We start from the raw sequence: 21,623 nt of genomic DNA on the forward strand, positions 1-21,623 counted from the left end.
AGCACCTAATTGTAGGATTAGCCCCATTAGTCTGAGTTGGTTTGGGTTGTCATGAAAGGGTAATGTTTATTTAATGTGCTGCTGCTACTACTACTATCACTTTACACCCAAGGCTAGACAAAAGGTGCTTGCTGGATTTTCTGCCTTAAATATCAAAATAACATGGACTACCTGTCCATGTGCTGGAAGGTGGGGGGTGCCAATTGCTACTTCACCTCAAGCAACCATTTCTAGTCCGCCAGCTGTGGTTGGGGACTATTGCCAGATTCCCTCAAGCCCCAGCCAGCGTAGCCGAGATGATGGTCAGTATGAGTTGCAGTCCAACAAAACCTGGACAGCACCACATTCCCCATTCCTGGCCTGCCGCTTCCACTGAAGTGCCAGATCCAGTCATGGACTGCCAGATGCTGAGTGTGGGTGAGATATATGCAAGAGAGGTGAGGTAAGAAGAGGACTGAATGGCTGAGAAGGATTGAGGAACAAGGTGCCTCTCTGGGATGCTTAGGAAGGTAGCAGTCCCGAGAGACACAAACAATAGGCCTTGCTAGCTTAAGGGACAGTGCGCAGAGTACAGTCAGCTGGAAGAATGGGAAGGAGGTGCTGGTGGAAGTTTAAAGACAGGGACTAGGGGAAACTTGAAATGTGATGTGTAGATCTCTCAAGGAGCAAGTATTAACAGTAGAGGGAATGTAAGGATAACTATGGAGGAGAGGGGTCTAAATTGGCTGCTCCTGAGGTTTCCTAGAAGTGAGCAGGAGCCATGTGAGTTCAGCCAAAGGCAACCCCGGGAATGTTGCTCCTGGCTACCGACAAGAGGGTTTTGTAAGTAGCAGACCTCAAGCTGTTCAGTGAGCTTCTTTGGTCATGAAGAGTCACGAGTGAAATTTGACAACTCACCCATTTTTCTCCCTACCAAAAATGAGCCCATTTGGGATTCCCTCTCGGGCAGCTCCTCTTCCTCCCTTGGCTGTATTGATTCCTCTGTTCCCAAAAGCATTTTAGGCGCACCTTGTCCAGGCACCAAGTGGTCACTAGATGCCTGAGAACAAACCACCCGAGGCCTTATTTGTGTGTCTGGCTCCCTTTGCCCCTTAACATGGCTTGTTCTATTGTCGGGGGGGATAAAAATAGCCCACGCACACAGCAGCAACAAAAACGAAAAGCACCCAAGGTGGAAAGAGGAGGCAAAGCGGCCTTCTTCGTTTTTTATTTCATAAAGAATTTATGTCAGAGAGGCAGCAAGTCACCGGTGGTAGCCTGGGCAACAGGGAGCAACACTGTGCGGCTGCCCCTTACCTGGGTCTTGGCTTACGGATGTTGGGAGGCTTGGCAGTTGCCGCTGTTTGCTCAACCTGTGGCGTTCCAGGGGACGGCTGGGGCCCGACAAAGCGCAGCGATGATACGTGACACACGGCTGCCCCAGCAACGGACAAGCCTTCACCTGCCTTTCGCTGATAGAGTTTCAGCCCCGCCAGCACAGTTTGTTCTCCCTGCAGAGAAAAGAACAGAACGGTGGCATGAGAGAAAAGGGACGGAGGAGGCGGGGAGGCAGTGCTGGCCAGGAGAGGTTTTTCTATGGGGTGGGTTGGTTGTCATGGGGCAGAGGAGGAAGGTCCCCAAGAGCGAATACCAATGTGGCAGGGGATGTAGAACAGCATGTGGCATTGTTAAGAACGGACGGTTTGCTCCATTCACAGACTGGCTTGGCCAAGATGGAAAGGCAGGAATGGGACCCCCTTTTAGTTATGTGTTTGTGTGCATCCTGTTACTCAAGAGCATCAACCGCTAATGTTGCACGCCAGACGCATGAGGCAATGATTGGCATTGAGCGCCTGCGTCCGCTCCAACCGTTGAGCTGGACAGGGAAGTTCCTCCAACCCCCTCAAAGAGATTGACGTTTCCATCGCAGGGTGGTCAGACGGATCAGTTTTAAAGTGTGGCAAATATTCCATAATCCCCAAAGCAAAGGGATTTGCGAGAGAAGTTATACCTGGGATGAAGAATTTCAAAAGATTAAAGAAATCTCAGTAAATTAGTCAGACTGTGCTCTTAACTGAACCAGTTAATTGATTTATTACATTTACACAAATCTCCCATCGAGGGAAATCAGTCGCTCCAGACCAGAAAAGCACCGGCCTTTGAAATACTCCGCATGCCGTTACCTTTTTTCCCAACAGTTTTAGCTTCCTGATCCTTTTAGATCTCCTTCTGGTGCCCATTGTTTTGGCCCGTGCTGCTTTAAACCGATTTATTTATTGTGCCACTTCTGATTTGATGTATATGGATTTTGGATTTTATTTGTGCTTTTACTGTCGGTTTCCCTGAGAGCCATTTGCTGTGTGGCAACTAATAAATCTTATAAATAAATATTGGGTAGCCGGTACCCGAGGGACTATTCTTTCCTGCGTGTGAGAGGGCATCTGAGATTTTCTTTGTAATGATAAACTTGTACTTTAAAATAGAATCCTGTTGGGCAGTTACAAATGCGTAACCTAGAGTTACGCACTTGTGACTACTTTGTAGCCACATTCCCCGTGTAGCCCCTGCTTTCGGAGACGCATTGAGGTCCCCCGGTTGCCATTTACCACTTGCATAATAAGTTTGGGGATGCAGAAGCAGAACCGGCAGTGGTCCGTTGCTCCCGTTCGCTGCCGAAATCTAAGCCCCTTGCCTGGAGCGCATCTGTTGCTAACTCCCAGCCATTGTTAGCTGATGAGGTTGGCATCTGTTTTGCATTCTCCCCTCCCAGGTTGCAAGTACAACCAAGTCAACAGCCATTTCCATTGCATCCGGGAGGGCTGCCAGTTCTCCTTCCTGCTGAAGCACCAGATGACGTCCCACGCCCGGAAACACATGCGCAGAATGCTGGGGAAAAACTTTGACCGGGTTCCCACTCAGGTGACTTCTTCTAACACTCTAAACAAGACTTTTGTCTCGTGTTTTCCTTGAAGGACACCACTTTGCAACACAGAAAACTGTCTTACACCTAGTCAGATCAGACTGGCCCCAGCTCTTTACTGGGAGATAGTGGAAATGTGAACCTGGGACAATCAGCATGCAAAGAAGGCTGTGGTCCTTCCTTTAAGATAGGTGGTTTCAACCTTGGTCTCCAGATGTTGTTGGCCAACAATGGCCAGAATCAGTAACCATTAGGAATATGGACTGGAGCCTCCAGGAGTTGAAGTCCAGTAACATCTGGAAACTCAAGTTTGGGAACTGTGGCCTTCAAACATAGAAAACTATCTTCTCTTGAGTCATAACACTGATCAGCTAGTGAAATATAGTCAATATTGACAGGTAATGGTTCACCAGGATTTCAGAGCGGGGTCTTTCTCAATTCTAATGATGAAAACGGGGGTCTGCTGCATGCAAAGCAAGCAATCTTTCCCTGAGCTGAGACCCTTCCCTTGCTGAAACATTTTCCCAATGCAAGTATCCTTGTGTGGTGAGGAGAATAGGAAGTCATAGCTTATCTAATGTCACTTTTAATCACTCCTAGTGCAATTAATAAGCCACAGACTACAGTTAAAAATTGGGGGGAGGACTATCCCCCTCTTTTGACACTTTCAGTCATCCGCTGCACATGTAGAAAATGTTACACTGGAATTTTAAGGGCAATGTGGATTTTCCAGAGAAAGATACACAAACAAACCACTGAAATTCCTAACAGCTCCTGGTCACAGTTTCTTTCTCGTACGATACACAAGTAATACTGAGATTCAACACTGAATTCCTCTGCAGAGCTGTGCAGAATCACTTGAGTTGTGTTAGAAAAGGTGATACAAGAAATGGGCCTCATATTATCAATGCATGAGCCCAAGGCTGGGCAGCAAATGCCCCCTCCTTGACCTAAGTCAAGATACGTAATACCTAAAAACAGCCAATTTAGTGTGGTACATGAAACATAAAATCTCACTAGTTCCCCTACTCATCCCTGACAATAAATACACAATAGCAAAACAGTTAAACCATTTACTACCCTTCCATTGTATCCAGAATCTGCAGCCTCAGGTGAATGCCTAAGTTTACCTGGCCTGCAGGTACACAGGTTCTTGAACAGCTTGAGAGCTCATAAAGCTGTATCCTCAGGGCATTTGCATTTGCCTACGCCTGAGATGACACAGCATGCAGGAGCACCTCCTAGGTGAACAGAGTGTAAGCGTGCATGCACACTCTTCCTCCAAGTGCGCCTTAATCCACCTGCTAAAAGGCCACCACCAGCGCTCCCAGCTACTAAATTTTATGAGTCCCGCCTGCAAGCCAGGTCCTAGGCCAGGATTAATACTCCTGTGCTATGACAGTGTTAGCTGTACAGACTCAATAGGAGTTCCAAGCCAAGATTAACACCCTGAAAGCCCCAGACCAGGTGCCATCTGTGCTGCCAAGCCAATATGGCCAAGGGCTCAACCAAAAGAGCAGCATTGGGAGGGAAATAGCATATGCGCCAACGAGATGGCCACTTGGGTCCCCCAGCTCCTGTGCTCATCTTGCCAACTTTCCTCTTTCAGGTTATAGGACATGGTCCAAGGACTGAAAACCTCCCACAAGTCAGCAGCCTGGCACCCAGCCCAGCCTCCTCAGGGACTCCTGCTTCCTTCCAGGGCCCCCAGAGCCTGATGGATACTGAGACAGATGAGTATATGGACTATACGGGCTGCAGCCCTGGCGGCATCTCCTCAGAGTCCTCCAACATGGACCGCAGCTGTTCCAGCACGCCAGTGGGCAACGAAAGCACTTCCACAGGTAAGCAGCAGCACCGATAAGCCATCTATTAGTGATAACGTCTGTTTCCAAGAGGCCTAACATCTCACCCCTCAATCCTGGGCCAAATTTTGCAACTCTTGCCTATGGCCAGCAAATGCGATAGCACAGTGGCCCACATTCTAGCAAGATGGAAACGCTTCTTTGCAAGTCCTTGAGAAGCCAAGGGAGAGTAGAGCGACCCAAAGGGCTGGTGAAGCAGTCGTTCCCAGAGCCCCTTATTTAAACTGTGCTCCTGGCCCCTCCATCCTTTTCACAAAACAACGTGGGGACAGAGCTCACAGCATCCCTCTTTCCGCACTTGGAGGTCTCCACCTCCGCTTGCCCGCCTCCTTGCCTTTGGTGGCCACTTTTCCAACCGGCGTCGCTGTTCATCACGCAACCCTCCATTTTCTTCTCTTTACGGTTCTGTTCTTGTATGTATGGATGTGCTCTCCATTTTCATTGTATCGCTTACACTCTTGGGTTCTCATTTGGGTTCTGTTTGTTTTTTCTTTTCTTTTGTTTCCCTATTTTTGTTCTGTTCTTTTTTTCCCCCTGCTATTTTTTTCTTTCCACATTTCTCCAGGCTGCCTGGCTGCTGCTCCTCCTCCTCCTCTTCCTTCTGCTGCCGCTGCTGGTGATGACGTTGCCCACAGTGCGCCACAACCGCCACCTCTGCCTCCATCTTTCTCACAAGCCCTGCTCCGGGCTCCCCTTCCTTCCCTCCCGTACCTCTTCTCTCCATCTTGTGTCTCATACTCTCTGCTAAGTGCCACTCTGGGATCCAGCAGAGGCATTGTCTTGCCCACAGCCAGCTCAACTGGGTTCTCACCCATCATTGCCACTCCAACTCCAGTCAAAAGCGATGTCCCTCTAGTTCAGGATGCGGCAGGTAAAAAACGCTTCTACACTTTCTCTCACGGTTAGCCCTCACTCTCTGTCCCCAAGTTGGTCCCTCCCTACATCCCCCACTATGTCAAAATTGAGGCACATGCCTTTTTGAACACCAAACTGTTGGTTTGCCATAAAAGTAATGGGTTCATAAAAGACATTTATGCGACTATAAGTCAGCCTCATGTGTAAGTCGAGTGCAGGTTTGGAGGCCAAAATTATGTATTTTATGACCCATAGATAAGTCGAGAATCAAACATGGGGGCATCTAACAATGGATGTAAAGAATGCCAAAGGACTTATAAAATCCCAGCAGGCATAAATGTTTAAAGGCTAGATGGATAAGGAGGAAACTCCTGCCACCACTTTCCAGCCAGAAACTGTGCCACAGTGGAGAAAGTACAGTTGGTTGGTGCTTCTTTTAGGTTTCTCCAGTATGGACTATGCTCTCATCTTTTGCCACTCTACTCAGAGAAGGGGGTGATGGTTCCTTTTTTGGTAAGGGTTAACATGCTCACATTAACCCATGGATAGGACGACCTAGGTTCTTTGGGTCAATTTTTTGACTAAAATTTCTAGACTTATACATGAGTCTATGCAGTATGTTACATTGCTGTAGCAGATAAAGTGATGAGATTAATAGCCTTATCTAAAAACTGCTCACTCATTAAAGAGTTGTCTGAATGTGGCACACCTGTGAGCCTCAGAAATGAAGCTAGTCGGATTCAGCTAATGGTTGTCTGGGCAAACGATCTGGCATAGCCCAGTAAACACATCTTGCTGAAGTGGAGTTGCACACAACAGCAATAATGCAGGTTGTGATTGCACAACTCTATCACTAACATGTGTTAGTGGAGGAAACCGGGAAACGGAGGGAGAAGGAGGAAGCTGGGGACGGAGGGAGAAGCTGGGGAATAAGGCAGAGGGATGAAGGGGGAGACAATGTGTTTTTTTAAAGAGAAAAATAGAATATTCAATTGATTGATCAATTGATAGATTGAATATGTGATTCATAGAATATGTGATTGATAGAATATTTGATTGATTGATAGAATATGTGATTGATATCCATATCCACACATCATTCAAATTTCTACATATATTCACATTTATTCACATATCCACACTTCACTCACATATCCAGATATCCACACTTCATTCACATATCCGCACCTCAATCCCATATCCACACTTCAATCAGAATCCAATTTTAAACTCTTTCCCGGGCTTTCTTATTCCTCAGGGAACACCATCACCATGCCGACAGCTGCAGGAGCAAAGAAGCGCTTCTGGATCATCGAGGACATGTCCCCCTTCGGCAAGCGACGCAAAACAGCATCCTCCCGCAAGATGTTGGACGAAGGGATGATGCTGGAGGGCTTCCGGCGGTACGACCTCTACGAGGACTGCAAGGACCCCAGCTGCCAGTTCTCCCTAAAGGTCACCCACTACCACTGCACCCGGGAGAACTGCGGCTACAAGTTCTGCGGCCGCACCCACATGTACAAGCACGCCCAGCACCACGACCGGGTCGACAACCTGGTCTTGGATGACTTCAAGCGCTTCAAGTCCTCCCTTAGCTGCAATTTCCCCGACTGCCAGTTCTCAGGCAACAGCACCCACTTCCATTGCCTGCGCTGCGGCTTCCGCTGCACTGACAGCACCAAGGTGACGGCCCACCGCAAACACCACGGCAAGCAGGACGTCATTAGCGCCGCTGGTTTCTGCCAGTTCAGCTCCAGCGTGGACTGTGAAGTGCCCGACTGCAAGTACAAGCTCAAGTGCTCCCACTTCCACTGCACCTACCCGGGCTGCAAGCACACGGTGGTGGGCATGTCCCAAATGGACTCGCACAAGCGCAAGCACGAGAAGCAGGAGCGCGGAGAGCTGCCGGCCATCTCTCCGGGCCCCGAGGGCCTCCCCCACTCCACACTGGAGTATGAGGCGACACAGAATGCCTCCGTCAACCTGGACAGCTCTCTCAACCTCAGCACCGATGCAAACAGCTCCCTCTTCTTTCTGCAGAACGCTGCCGGGGTGGGACTCAATGACTCCTTGGACCTCAGTCAGAAGCAGCCGGAGGCAGCGGGTGGCACTGTGCCCCCCGCCAGAGAAGGGGCAGCCCCTTCGGAGAGCGAGCGGCTACCGGCCAGCTGTGGCAACATGGAGGATGAGGAAGACTCCTCTCACGACGAGGATGACGAGGAGGAGGAAATGAACGAGGAAGATGAGGAGGAAGATGACGACGACGATGATGACGAGGAGGAAGAGGAAGAGGAGGATCTGAACACAGATTCTGAAGAGTCGCTTCCTGATGCAGAAGGCCTGCCTACTAAAGACATGAGGGAACTGGGGGAGATGGGCTCCCCTTCTGCAGACCACTGCGATGCTTCCAGGCCTCCCGGTGAGCAAGGCCCAGGCGCTGTCCCCCAGGAGGCCTCCCCTTAACCGACAGACAGCAGCAGCAGCAGGGTTTTCGTCTTTTTTAAAAACAAAAACAAATTGACAATAAACTGAGTTACTGAGAGGACCCCCATTACGGGAAGCAAGAACAAATGCTAGGAACGGCAAGCGGCAAAACAAAACCTGTCCGACTCCAGCCCAGAAAGTGCACAAGGTAAAAGAGGAAAGGCGCAAGTCCTTGGACCATGCAAAAAAGGAAAGATCCGAGAGAGAGCCTGGTGCCGCGAGGAGAGGGAGCGGGGCAGAGGGACCCGTCTGTTGGGACACACATGTTTACAGGGTGGCAGATGGGTCGGGCCTTGGAGAAGCCACTCTTCTCCTCCTGGCGGGATGTGCTCACCACAAGGGCAACCGTTCCCCCTCCGCCTTCCCAAACCTCTTCATCCGGGGGTTGGGGGGAGTGGAGTTTGGGTTTTCTTTCCCCCCTTCTCTTTTATTTCCTTGTTTTCATTTGTCCTTTTAACACTCCTCCCATTCTCAGGGAGAGGGGGCAGCTAGTATCCAATGGTGAATTATTAGGGATGATCACAATGCTGACGACAAATACATCCATACATGTGCATGTATGTACGTATTTGCAAACAAGGATTTGATTCCTTTAACCCACAAGCTAAGTCCTTTGCCATCTGGGGGGAACAGGGTTGGGGATCGGGTGTCAGTATCACTCATACTTCTAGGTTTGTTTGGCTTTTTCCCCCCCTTCCTTTCTCCTCTATCAAATGAACAGGAGGAATGGGGGTCTCAGGCAGCTTGGGATGGTTGGGGTCGGGGTATTTATTGTCAGTTTTCGAGGGGGTTGTTTTTGTAAAATGGGGGTAAAAAATACAGAAGCATTAATGAATTGAACAGGGCTGGGAAGGGGAACAGTTGTGGGGTTTTTCCTGATCTTCTGGGTCCTCTTTGTTATTAAATAATGGTAATAATAATAATAATAATCTTTTTTTAAAGAAGAAAAAGAACTTATTTATATTGCAATGCTCCCGCCTGTAAGGAGCGCTCCCCGTGTGGCGTGGGGCTCTGAGTAGCGGACTGTGGTTACAAGTGTCCGTGGGGTGGCGGGGAAAAGACCCCCCAATTGTGGAAGAGCGAGGCTTGGGTCTAACCCACCACTGCACAGAAAAAGCCCAGTTGCTTGCTTTCCAGGCCCCGGAGAGATGCCTGATGGAGGAGAGAGATACAGATGCTCAGGATGTCCTCCGCCTCTTGCTGCTATTGAAAGGGGAAGACAACCAGAGGCGGGACCCCATAGCAAGGCATAGTAGCACTTGGGAGCAGCTTAGCAAGGGACAGCGAGGAAGCAGTTGTAGCCTTCGGTCCCATTCTCTTCCTCCGTTTGCAGCCTTGGCCTGTTTTTAGGAAAGCAGGATTTTAGGAAGGCTGAAGTCGGAGTGTGAAGTGGCAAGGTTGCTATACTTCCACTGGATGTTCTGGGGTCTCTTAGCTAAGAACTTTGGATGGGGAGTGCCATGAGAGATCTGTTATCCCAGCTTAAGACCCATTTGGGTATCCTCAGTCAAAGCAGCTGCAAAGCAGATCCTTCCACAGTACAAGTGGGTGAGAAATTCAGGCACATCTCAAACAGGGGGACTTGGTAGATCCTCAGTGGAGGGAACCAAAGCTGGGTTTCGCTTTATGGAAACCGACCTCCCCCCAGTACCCCAATCCTTTGCTTCCAGTATTTGGTGGTATGACTTTAGAAATGTTAATGTATAACAAAAGCCACCACCAAAAACTAAGCCCCTGACTCCCATGTCCTGTGGACAGAGCTTTATTTGTGTTCCTTTTAAACATTTTCCTCCCAAATGATCACAGACAAGGAATCTGAGAGCTCAAATATGGACGAGACGGGATTCAGCGGCAAGGCTAGAGAAAAGGAAAAGGAACGGCAAAGGAAATGTCCAGGAGAAAAACAAAATAGGTGTATTGTATCCTCACCTTGTAAAGGGTACTGTTAAGAGAGATGTACAGAGATATATACAGAACAGAGAGAAGAGAGCCATACCATGATCAGATACTCTGTGAGTATCCAGAGAGCAAGGCTGCCCTCAGAAACAGGCCCTTCAGTTTCCGGCTCAGTTACTGGCACAGAGTATTTCCTAAGCAGCAAAAGAGCTAGAGAACAGAGACTTCGTTTTAGCAACTCTCAATATTAACCCACCCCAAAATTGTGAATGAGTTTGACTTCCAATCAGGCAGGAAAAAGATCTCAGAAACAAAAACAGAGGCATATATGCCCATTGGATATGTGTTTGTAGACTCGCATTTCTCCGGCTTCTTCCATAGGTGACTTCAGAGACACAGCCGTTTTAGTCCGGAATATCAGTAAGCAAAGGGACCTTGTGGCACCTTTGAGACTAACTGAGCAAAGGAAGTTGTAGTATAAGCTTTTGAAAACTTGGTCTACAACTCTGCAAGGGAAAGAGACAGTAATATGGGTATTTTAGAAGATAAATATGGGGTCCCTGTAACACCAGATTTACTTTGGAAGCATCCAGTGACCCCCATTTCTTGTATGTCTTGAATTCTGGCGATAGAAGCTCCCAGCTAGATCTATCTTGGCCCAGTTGCTACTAAAGGACATGAAGTTGAACAGGCATAGTTTCAACCTCTGGCCTTCTAGATGTTTTCGACTTCAGCTCCCATGGCCAAAGGTCTGGGATTGTGGGAGCCAAAGTCCAAAACAGCCAGAGTTTGGGAATCCCTGGTTGAAACTAAGCACTGTTGGTTTCCAAGACTCCTTGCTTACGGTCCCTGTTTTTTCCATCCCTTTGTCCTTCGGCTCCAGTTAAAACTTCATTCACCTAAATAGCTCCTGGCAAATCCTCCTTTCCTTTTCCGCCCTTTCACTGCATTCGATTTCTTTTCGATGTACAAAAAAGTCATGAAACAGGGACTTTTCTCCAAATACAAAAGGAATGTTAAATCCACAGCAATCCGACACATAACTCTGATTCGGAAGCACTTAATGGTTTTTGGGGGGGGTTAGAGAGGGTGGTTTTAGAAGAGGCTTAAAAGAGTTCAGAGCAAGACAAAATGCCATGATGGACGTATGAATTTTACAGATAGCCAACAGTTTTGTTCTTAAAGGAGGCATTTAAGGAAATACGCTCAGTTTTAATTCTTCAAGCAATATGCCACACGGTCCTTACCTGGCGTTGCGTCTGCTCTGAAAACCTTCGCCGTTTGGTCACAAAAGGGACCTTTGGGCATGTCAGAATTCAGTGTTGTTGAAAGTCTAGGTAAACAGATCCTCTGGGTAAGAGTGGAGGAACTATCCCAATGCCCAGAGTAGCTGTGGGTGCCTTGGCACATGGATCGGGATAGATCCCAAGGAAACCCAAGATAGATCCCCATCTATCCCATGGATAGATCCCAAGGAAATCCAGGACCAGGGACACTTCGCAGGGGCTGCAAAGCGGGAGCGATGGCGAGGGGGTCGGAAAACGGCACACGGCTTTGGCACCTTGCAAAACGCTGGTCCGGTCCGAAGCCTTCCTCTTAAGGGACATCTATCTCAACTTTAAAGCCGTGTCTTTAAAAAATCACAATCGATCGGCATGGCTGCCGTCGGAAAACGCAACGCAGAGATACACGGGCGGGAAGACGTTTTCAAACCAAGGGTAGTCAAATCTGAACATTGAACTACGGCTTCACGATCCAAAAGCAGGTTTTTTAAAGTTTGATCCACCAAAAAATTTAAATATATATACAGTATATATAAAGTCCATGTGTATTAAAAGCGTATTTCAAAGTAGTGGAAAACCCCACGGAAGATAAAAAGCATTTTTTAAATGACCCTAGATCTTAAAAAGGAAAACAGACACAGAAAGAGAGGACTTGCGAGGGAGGACCCTAGCCTTTTGTAAAATCCATATTGCACACTAGGACTATAAGCCATTGCTAGCTCATTTTGGGTTTTAAAACGTGTACTTTTTCCTTTTGTCGTCGTTTCTAAATACGTTTTTCTCTTTCTTTCCGTGTTTTTTTTTTTGGGGGGAGGGAGAAAAAAAAGAAGTGATGCTTGAACTACCAATGCTCTTTTTAATGTTTTATAAATATGTATGTGTGTATATATATATATAAATATAAATATTAAAAAAATAATAATATGTATGCACATATATATATGTGTGTGTATATATCTATATGTATATACCTATATATATAGATATATAGCTATATATAGGTTTTTTGAGACAAAATGATGATGATGATGATGATGATGATGATGATGATAATAATAACGCGGAAAGTGAAAAGGAAAGGAAAATGATCCTAAAACAGGAGAACGGCGTGCTCTGATTTTACTTGAATTTGGTCTCCTCGGCACCTATGTTATTATTGAGAACTGAATATTTTTCCACTTGAATTTAGTGCTATTAGAAATTTAATATATGTGTTTTATTTATTTGATTATTATTATTAATTTTGTTTTCCTTTTTTGCATGACTGATGCAAGGTTTGACATTTTCACTCAATAAAAACTGGAAAAACAAAACAAACAGACAAAAAAAACAACAGCCAGCCGAGCCCAGCTCTCCGTTTTTAAAATGGTTCTCTAAAGAAATCCTTGTTTTCGCCGTGTATTGAAATGCGTTTGGAAGTTCGTGGCGTGGTTTTATATTCGTTTAGGTCATTTCGCTCTTGCTTGCTTGGTCTTGCAGCCCAATACAAGGCTAAGAAAGGTAAGAAGACCTTTTAAGTGCTAGAAAGAGAGTCCATTAGTCCTGTAACCAGGCTTGGAAAACTGTTATTTCTCCCCCAAACTGGACAACTGTTCTATTTATTACATGACACTCAGATCTAGATCTGCATTGGGATTCACATCTGAAAACCTCATCCCTTCCTCCCATCCAAACGCCAACCTTTGCCTTGAAATCTATGTCAGAGAATTGCTTTCATGCCAAGTGGCTGCCGCATGTCACTAAGATTGTATCATTGCGATTGCAGGCATTTGACGCCAGGGCTAATGTGATGCAGAGATGGCACATGTTGCACTTGTAGGAAGGACAACACAAGGCTAAGGGCCCATACAGAGAGGCCAAAATAAAGCTGCTTTGGGTCACTTTGGAGGTATGCTGTTTAAATGACGTACTCATCTTAAGAGGCCAGAAGCTGTGCCAAAGCTGCGCTCTGGTCCTTAGGACTTTGGTGCGGCTTCTGGCCTCTTAGGACACATGCGATATTTAAACGGTATACCTCCAAAGTGACCCAAAGCAGCTTTATTTTGGCCTGTCATCTTCGGGCCTAATACCTAACAAAGGTATTTTGCCGACCAATGTTCTGGGGCTGGAAGAGCGAGAGTTAACCAAGGCTACTCACTGTCTGTGGTTGAACAGCTATACTCATGTTGCACACTGCCATAATTTTGTGGGTGTTTTTCTGTCTTTGGCCATGAAGACAAAGGCATGAGAAACGTCTCTTGTGCTCCTTTTGCCAACACTGAGAATTGAAGAGCCCTGACTGATCAGATAAACACCAATCCAGACCTCAGTGCCAATGAGATGTCCTTCATCGGAGACCTGGAAGCAAGCTATGAATGCCATGGCACCTTCCCACTTGGGCTTCCTGTGCCTCTGTCAGTGGAGTTAATATGTACAGACCCCTTACCTGCTTTGGAACCACATTGGAAAATGCAGGCATACATTTCTTTTAGTGGCTCCTATTGTCCTTCCTTGGTGGCACCACACTAGTTAATGTAGTCTAATATTTCCTCTACCAGTCTACTGAAATCATGATATTCTCCATATAAAGGGTTAAGCTTCCAAACTGTTGAGCCTCAGGGCTGACCAACATGAGGCTCTTGTATTACGCTACGCAGTGCTGTCCTATGCTGAGATGCTGTTCAGCGCTAGCAGAGTGTAAAGCCCTTCCAGTGTACTCCTGCCCTTGGCACTACGCAACCTTACAGATGTCATTATACGAATGCACTTGGAGCACCGGGTTTTGTTCTCACCGGAGCCCCGCCTGGAGCGGATGCGAAATGTCCGTACATTAATGCTTTCCGAGCAGAAAAACAAGTTGTGCACAAACACACACGGATGCGTGCAGACACACAAACCCCACAACAACCAGCCGCTCGCAGGGTTCCCGTTGGGACTTGCTGGGCTGCCTTTGTCGGGCTCCCCCTTCTCTCCAATAAAAGCGTGACTAATTTATGAAAGAGAAAAAGCAAGTTCAACAAATTGACGCAGAGCCTGCAAGCCGGAGTTGGGCTGCCAAGAGCTGAGGCGCTGCTTTTGGGGAGGCTATGTTAACACATACACACATGCGCAGAGACACCCCTTTAGAGACCAAAGAGAGGCCTACCAGGTCCCTTCCTAGGTTTTCCACTTTCTCGCTTTTTACTCCGAAACGCAACAAGGGAACACAAGCCAGATCCGACTGATTCGCTCACCACAGCCCCATTTTCACATGAAATGCTAAACTCTGGTTTCTCGTTGCATGCGCAAACCACATGCCACTTTGGTCTTGTCCATCGCATCAGGACGAAACGGGATGCTTCCAGCTGTGGTTTGCAACATGCCCACTTTCCCATGCTGTGCATTTGTTTAACCAGGCTACCAAACGACGGTCGAATAGTGGAGACGGATGTTGGCGGGTTGGTTTTATTAACAATGGGGTATACAAAGCCATATTTGCCATACGAAGGGACTGCTTTAAAAACTTTAAAGTGGACTATAGCACTGTGGTTCACTTTAAAGTGGACCAACTTTAAAGTGGACTAAGCATTGTAGCTTGGAGAGTACTTCTGTACTTCCTAGGCAAAAGCAAATAGAGTTATTTCTCTAAATCTAGATGATGATGATCCAGTGTGGTATAGTTGCTTTGAACATTGGACTATAACTCTGGAGATCCAGTTTGATCCCCCACTTGAGCATAAAAACCCACTGCGGGACTTTGGGCAAGTCACACTCTCTCAGACTCAAAGGATGGCAATGATAAATCCTCATTCAAGACGTTGGCCAAGAAAACCTTATAACAGGGTGCTGTAGCCTTAGGGTCAACATGAGACAAAAGAATGGCACAGAGGCACACAAAAACAACACCAGATACAAAAATGTGTCAAGGCCTAAATCCCAAAGACGCCCTGGTCAGTACTTGGATGGGAGACCACCAACAGATACCAGGCGCTGGGGGCTCTATTTCAGAGGAAGGCAAAACCAACTCCGAGGATTGCTATGATACGCATGGAGCTGCCTTAAGTCGACAGGTAGCATGAAGGTGCGCATACACACAGAGAGACTATAAGTACAGAAAACAGTCAATGATCAGCTCCATTAAAACCCCTGCACCAGATGCTATGGCTATTTCCTCAGTGGGACTAACCCAGCTATAGCTAAAAAACCAATACTGCATATACGCATGTATAGGTTCTTTGGCATCGTTTTCCTTGGCATCGTCCTTTGTGACATGCCCCTAAGTTTTACCCTCAGCTTATCCACGGGTCGTATCAATAGCCGTAATTTTGGCCCCCAAACCTGCCCTCGACTTGTACATACAGCCGAGTTTTAATCGCCTCCCCCCGCCAAGAAAAAGCGCATGCGGCTGAACCGAAACATCCGACAGGTGTTTGGGTAGAGCACACTTAATGAAATTTAAATGTTACATTTGAGTTATTCCCAAGCTTTGTATGGAAATTATTCTTATCGGAGCACCTGCTGATATTTGGAGGCGCGACGGCTCAATAACAGATATGTCCTTTTATATGGAGGCATTGAAACATTGGCATTTAGATAGATCAGCCTCCCATTCATTTGATCAGACTTATATCAAACATTGCCCCAGGGTTGGATGTGGCAGCCATGGCTTCACGTCTGAGCATTTGCTCTTCGTCACAAGGACCCTGCGAGGTAGATAATTTTCATCACTATTATTATTATTATTATTGTTATGGCAACAGAAGTGATTGGAGCACGATTCAGCCCCAGGCTTTTGGCCGCTCAATCCTGAAGGGAAAGGAAAGACTTCTGTGCATGGTCAGGAGCACTGTGGCTTCATGACGGCGTTCCTCATTGCAAGGCCAGGGCTAGGCATTGAAAACAAGCTTCTTAGAAGCCATCACACTAAGCAATGCAATCTCAGGTTGTGTATAGCTAGTTGCTGGTTTGGAAAAGGGGGTTCGCCCCCTTTTTTGTGGCGAAAATGCACCTGAGATGGAGAAAGGCAGCCTTGCCAAGGCCTTGCAGTTGTCCTTTAATCCGAGGCTCCAGGCCCAAAGGGAGACGGCTTTTCCTCCTTTTTGGCAGGATCCGTTTTTAAACAAACAAACTGAAGAAACGCTGAGGATTTAAGTAAACAGGGGAAGATTTATCTGACAAGCCGCTCAAGAGTCTCTCTTTGTGTTCCAGAGCCAAGGGAGCTCCATTGCCAGGCCCTCCAAGAGCAGCAGAAACCCCAGTAATAGTCCCATTAAACCCCTTCCTCAAATGTAGAGCTATCCCTCCTTTTAGAAACCCAAATGCAACACATTCCCCTAAAGATGCTATTTTCTTGTCCAAGGAATCAGCCAAGAAGCAATCGCCCTCTCCATGAAAAATAGGTCCCTTCCCAAACTACAAGACCCAAGGCTTTGGGGGAAACCAGGGTGACCAACGTCCTCCTTTTCCCAGGACATTTCGACCTTCTGTCCAGGAGGATTTCCAAAAGGTCCTCCATTAATTTATTTTTAATGTATTTATTTCATTTAAATTGATTTGATTTATTAATTGATATTTATGCAGCCCTTGACATCCAGGAACCCCCTGGATGCCCAAATCCCATGAAATACAATGCTGTAGTGAAATGGTGTCCCTTATATAAAATGGCAAGAGCAAGGTTGGCTGTTTGAATACTGTATATATATTCAACATATATATATATATATATATATATATATATATATATATATATATATTCAAAGAGCCAACCTTGCTCTTGCGGTACAGCTCCTGCGCCTTCGGTAGTTGTGTAGAAGGCTGTGTCTTGTCACACAATGAGGCATCTCATTCCCTTTTCTACACAACCATTGTAAAATGGCAAAATCAAGATTTGATGTGTGTGTGTGTGTGTGTGTGTATATATATATATATGTTGTGTGTTGTGAATATTGTGGTGAAATGGTGTCCCTTATATAAAATGGCAAAATCAAGGTTTGCTATTTGAAATTCATATATATATATATATATATGAATTTCAAATAGCAAACCTTGATTTTGTCATTTTATAATGGTTGTGTAGAAAAGGGGATTTTAGTGGGTGATACCTCATTGTGTGACCAGAAACAGCCTTCTACACAACCACCGAAGGCACAGGATCTGTACTGACATTTCAAATACGAAAGACCTAGGGCTATGGTTTGTGTCTTCCATGTCACAAAAAGCACCAATATAATAAAAATTAATTATAGAGAAGCATCTCAAATTCTCTTTTTTGGAGGAAACCCTAATTTTGCCCCTCATGAGGAGAGAAAAGCCACCATTGTTAGCGTCTGTGAGGCCATTTTGAACGGAGGAGAACCCAAACGCTCTTCGTTTTCCTCATGCAAAAGGCCCTTTCCCTCTCAAAATTATCACCTCTCTTCCTAAAACAACAACAAGGAACCAATTAATCCTTAACTAATTGCTCTGAGGGATAATTTCATCATGACTACTGAAACTCTGAGGGGTTAAAAACTGTATTAATCATAATCCCCAAACTAAACCAAACCAAAAAGAAACCAAGAAGAAAAGAAGCATGGGGCTATTATCAGCATAAAGCCTCAAACATTCCCCTCAGAGTTTGTGGCGATCTCTTGCCCCTAAAAAAGACAAGCTGCCACAAAACCTACAAAAATAAGGCCTTTCTGAGGAGGGTTTGGAGAATCTCCTTTTCTAGAAAAGGGCCGGACGCAGAGGATGGCTTGGCGCTCGCTTCGGCCCCATTTCAAATATTTTTACCTTATTTGGATGAAATGTATTATTTTTCTAATGAAAGGGAACAAAAAATCTCCCTTTTTTCCCTTCTCCTGAGCTGGGTTTATTTTTTCCCCTCGCTTCAGTCCAGCCTCTGCCTTTATTAGGTTAATGTTTGCTCCTTTTAGTGAGGAAAGCAAAGGCTAACCACATATAATCCCATATTTCCATTGCACAGCCCTCCTTGTCTCCTTTCATTTCCCCACTTTTTGGTCCCCTCTTGTTTGATTTCGACGAAACTTCGTGTCGATTGAGTTCGCTTTTGACACCTATAGACCCAAATGCAAAATCAACCGTAAGCGACATTCGGCACCGGATAAAATCCTTATTTTTTGGCATCCCTCCTAAGTCTTTTATTTCTACCCCATTTCTATTTGAATAAAAGAAAGTGGGAAGAAGCAAAGGATCGAGTCCAGGTTGTGGAAATGATAATGATAATGATCCCCAAAACAGGACCCAGAAAGGGGTCACTAATTCAAAAGCCTAATACAAAAACCTCAATATTTTGCCTTTAAACTCTAAAGAATCCCTTTTATTTCCAAAGTAAAACTTGGGATTTACGCAGCTGTCCAAACTGCAAAGGACAAGGTGCCTCAAAAATGTAGGGACAATGTCAGATGCGAAACACTAAATATAAACGTAAACGCATACTTCTTAGTCAGGTTTAAAATGGAGGACGTTTGGGACAGAAGGAGGGGATGTAGGACATGTCCTGGAAAAGGAGGACATCTGGTCACCCTGGACTTGCAGAAATATATGCTCAGAGGCAGAAATATTCAAAGACATTTAGTCACCCAATGTTGAAAAATTGGAAATTAGTCTGGAATGCAGGACAGTGGGTTTGGTGGTATTATTATTGTTGTTATTATCATCATCACTATCATCATCATCATTGTCATCATCATCATCATCATCGCCGCCACCATCCCCCCTAATTATTTCACTAATATTTGGTGGTATCCGCACTGCAGAAATAAGCCAGTTTGACACCACTTTAACTGCCTTGATTCGATGCTATGGAATCCTGGGATGTGTAGTTTGGCGAGATATTTAATTTTCTCCGTCAGAGATCTCTCAAACTACAATTCCCAGGATTCCATAGTGCTGGGCCAGGGCAGTTAAAGCGGCGTCAAACCGGATTATTTCTGCAGTGCGGACGCAGCCCTAGAAAGGCCTTACAGACTAGAAGCGGTTCGAACAAAGCTGGGTTTAGACACACTTAGGCCAGACTTTTGATGTCAATGAGACAAGAAAGTGGCACAAACCTCAATGTGGATATCCTAGGCCTAAAAAAGTCCTTGTCTTTCCAGAAGAAAGCTATTCCAGTTTTTGCACCAATATCAAAAAATCCCAGTTCTCTCCAAAAAGAAGCCATTTCCAAAAGTCCTTGTCTCTCCAAAAGGAAGTCTTTGCACAGTTTTTGCACCGATACCAAAAAGTCTCTGTCTCTTTTGCTCACCTGCCTGAAACTCATGCAACACAAAGAAGAGGACTTCTTCAAATGTTCAGACCATTTCAAATGGGGCAAACCAGCTCTTGAAAGAACCGGGCCCTAAAGTATTTAGGACTGACCATTGCAGTCCTATGTTATGTTTACTCAGACATAAAACCCAGTGTTTCCAGTGGAGCTGAAAACAAGCACAAGGCCTCAACATTTCTAAGTCTGTCTCAATATACACAAACTAGGGTTAAGAGATATGGTCCAGTTGTTTCCCCCAAATGTCTCCAAGCCTATTAGCGATCCTACAAAAAAGCAAACATATATAAAAGAGAGGTCAGTATGTCCCCTTTAAGAGCACCACAACATTACCAAGGCAGAAAATGGATGGAAGGAGAATGGAAAGTCAAGGCATGTTTTCTTACAATGAGAAACACCTGTAAAAGAGTGACCTATCTCCTTTTAAAGGTTCAACCTTCCACCATTTTGCAGATGAAAACTGGGACATATGTGGCAAACAGACAGGGATTATAGCTGTGTTGTCCATTTAGCAAATGCGAACAAAAACCCACCAACCGAAATGCACAATATACTTGTTGCAAGCTTTCAAATCTCCACTGGCTTCTTCATCAGTCAAGATATTACGAACCAAAACAGGAGGAGAGAAAAAATTGGAGATGTTAGTTAAACACCTGCATTTTGTTGTTTCTGTCCTTAGTTAAGATGGCATACCTAACTAACTAAGGACCGAAACAACAAAACTCAGGCATCGTACAAACACCTCCCATTTTTCCTTGCAGCCTCTTGCCTGATGAAGAGCCCAGTGGAGCCTTGAAAGCTTGCAGCAAGTATATTGTGCATTTTGGTTGGTCAATAAAGGCACCACTGTTTGGTGGGTTTTTGTTCAAGACGGCAAAGGTTACGGTGACCAACAACATCCAAGCTGGGAGCGTTTGCAGGGGTTTGCTTTTTCCTGAGCCAACAGGGAAGGGCAAGAGTCTGAGTAAACTGAGAGGGAATTACTTTTGCACCAGGCTGCATCTGCACTGCAGAGTTAATACAGCTTGACTCTGCTGAAACTGCCCATGAAATAGGCAGGAATAAACCCTTCTAGAACATGGCCACAGAGCCCCCAAAACCCACAAAAAAACTATGGACGCCGGCCACGAAAGCCTTCGACTTCACACTGGATATAATACTACTTTTCAAAGTACAGGATGGAGCTCAGCTTAGCTCTAAGAGCGCAGAGTCAAAGTGAGCTAAGGCATTTGAAAGACGGAGCTTGAGAGCATACACTCGCACAAAAGATCTGTTTAGGTGGATCTTCCCTAAGCCGATCCGGTAGAAACAATAGATATATATATTGCCCCTAACATTATGCACTGTAAACTCCATAAGTCACCCTTTTCACGGCACATGCTCCTCCAGCCTAATTTTCCACATTCTCCAAGCGACTGCTGTTCGTCTATTTCCAAAGCCTTCTATGTATATATACAGCGGACGCTGACAATGTACTTTCATCATTATACTCTCTCTCTCTCTCTGTCTCTTTCCCTATGCGCTCGGTCGTGTTGTTTGCATCTGAGAAGGATTCTTGGCTTGCTGGAGAGGCAAAAAAGAAAGAGGGTGGCGGCGGGGGCAGGAGAAATCTTCTACGGAAAGCTCACACTTTCAAACACTCTTCAGAAATTTGTCCTGTTTTAGCTAAATGCAGTGTTCCCCGTGAGCATTAAAGGAGAGAAAGCGAGGGAGCGAGAAACTCCTGGGGAAGATATCCGTCCATTTAAGGAATGAGAAATCACTCCATTCAATAACAGGTCTAAATACAGTCATGGAAAGGTCCCCTTCTCTCACCCTGGACGCATGGAAATGTCACCGTGTACCAGGCCTAAGAGGGGTAGGGAGGACGGGGGAAGCATTTAGGAATTGCTGGTTGAAATGTAAAAGGAAAATAAAGGAAGCCAAAGCATTCTGAGTGAGATAATGAAGACTGTATTTGTCACACGTCGGGTTTGGAGGTGCCCCCGATGCCAGAAACAAGGGTAGGGACATATCACAAATGGCGCTTTGTGCACAGATTCAGCACCAGGTGCTTGGCGTTAGCATTAATTGTAGTCCAGCACCAAGGATTCAGGGAAATAGGTTTTCATCTGTGA

At 45.8% G+C, this 21,623-nt stretch overlaps 1 protein-coding gene across 5 annotated transcripts in view; it reads left to right on the forward strand.

Moving 5' to 3' along the window:
- LOC149307654 (zinc finger protein castor homolog 1-like) overlaps positions 1-12,614 on the forward strand; it is a 246,181-nt gene extending 233,567 nt beyond the window's left edge. For 4 of the 5 annotated variants that reach the window (XM_089534169.1, XM_089534168.1, XM_089534171.1 and 1 more), the window contains 4 exons: positions 2,750-2,898; positions 4,509-4,743; positions 5,330-5,635; positions 6,878-12,614. In XM_089534169.1, the coding sequence (XP_089390295.1) occupies positions 2,750-2,898; positions 4,509-4,743; positions 5,330-5,635; positions 6,878-8,082 (1,895 nt within the window). In that variant the 3' untranslated portion in view covers positions 8,083-12,614. The remainder of the gene's footprint in view (positions 1-2,749; positions 2,899-4,508; positions 4,744-5,329; positions 5,636-6,877) is intronic. The other variant, XM_089534172.1, reaches the window with a different exon arrangement.
- Positions 12,615-21,623: the final 9,009 nt, after the last annotated feature.

Source organism: Sceloporus occidentalis, unplaced genomic scaffold (genome assembly GCF_023333645.1).
Source record: "Sceloporus occidentalis isolate IW3139 unplaced genomic scaffold, rSceOcc1.0.p SCAF_8, whole genome shotgun sequence".
NCBI lineage: Eukaryota > Metazoa > Chordata > Lepidosauria > Squamata > Phrynosomatidae > Sceloporus > Sceloporus occidentalis.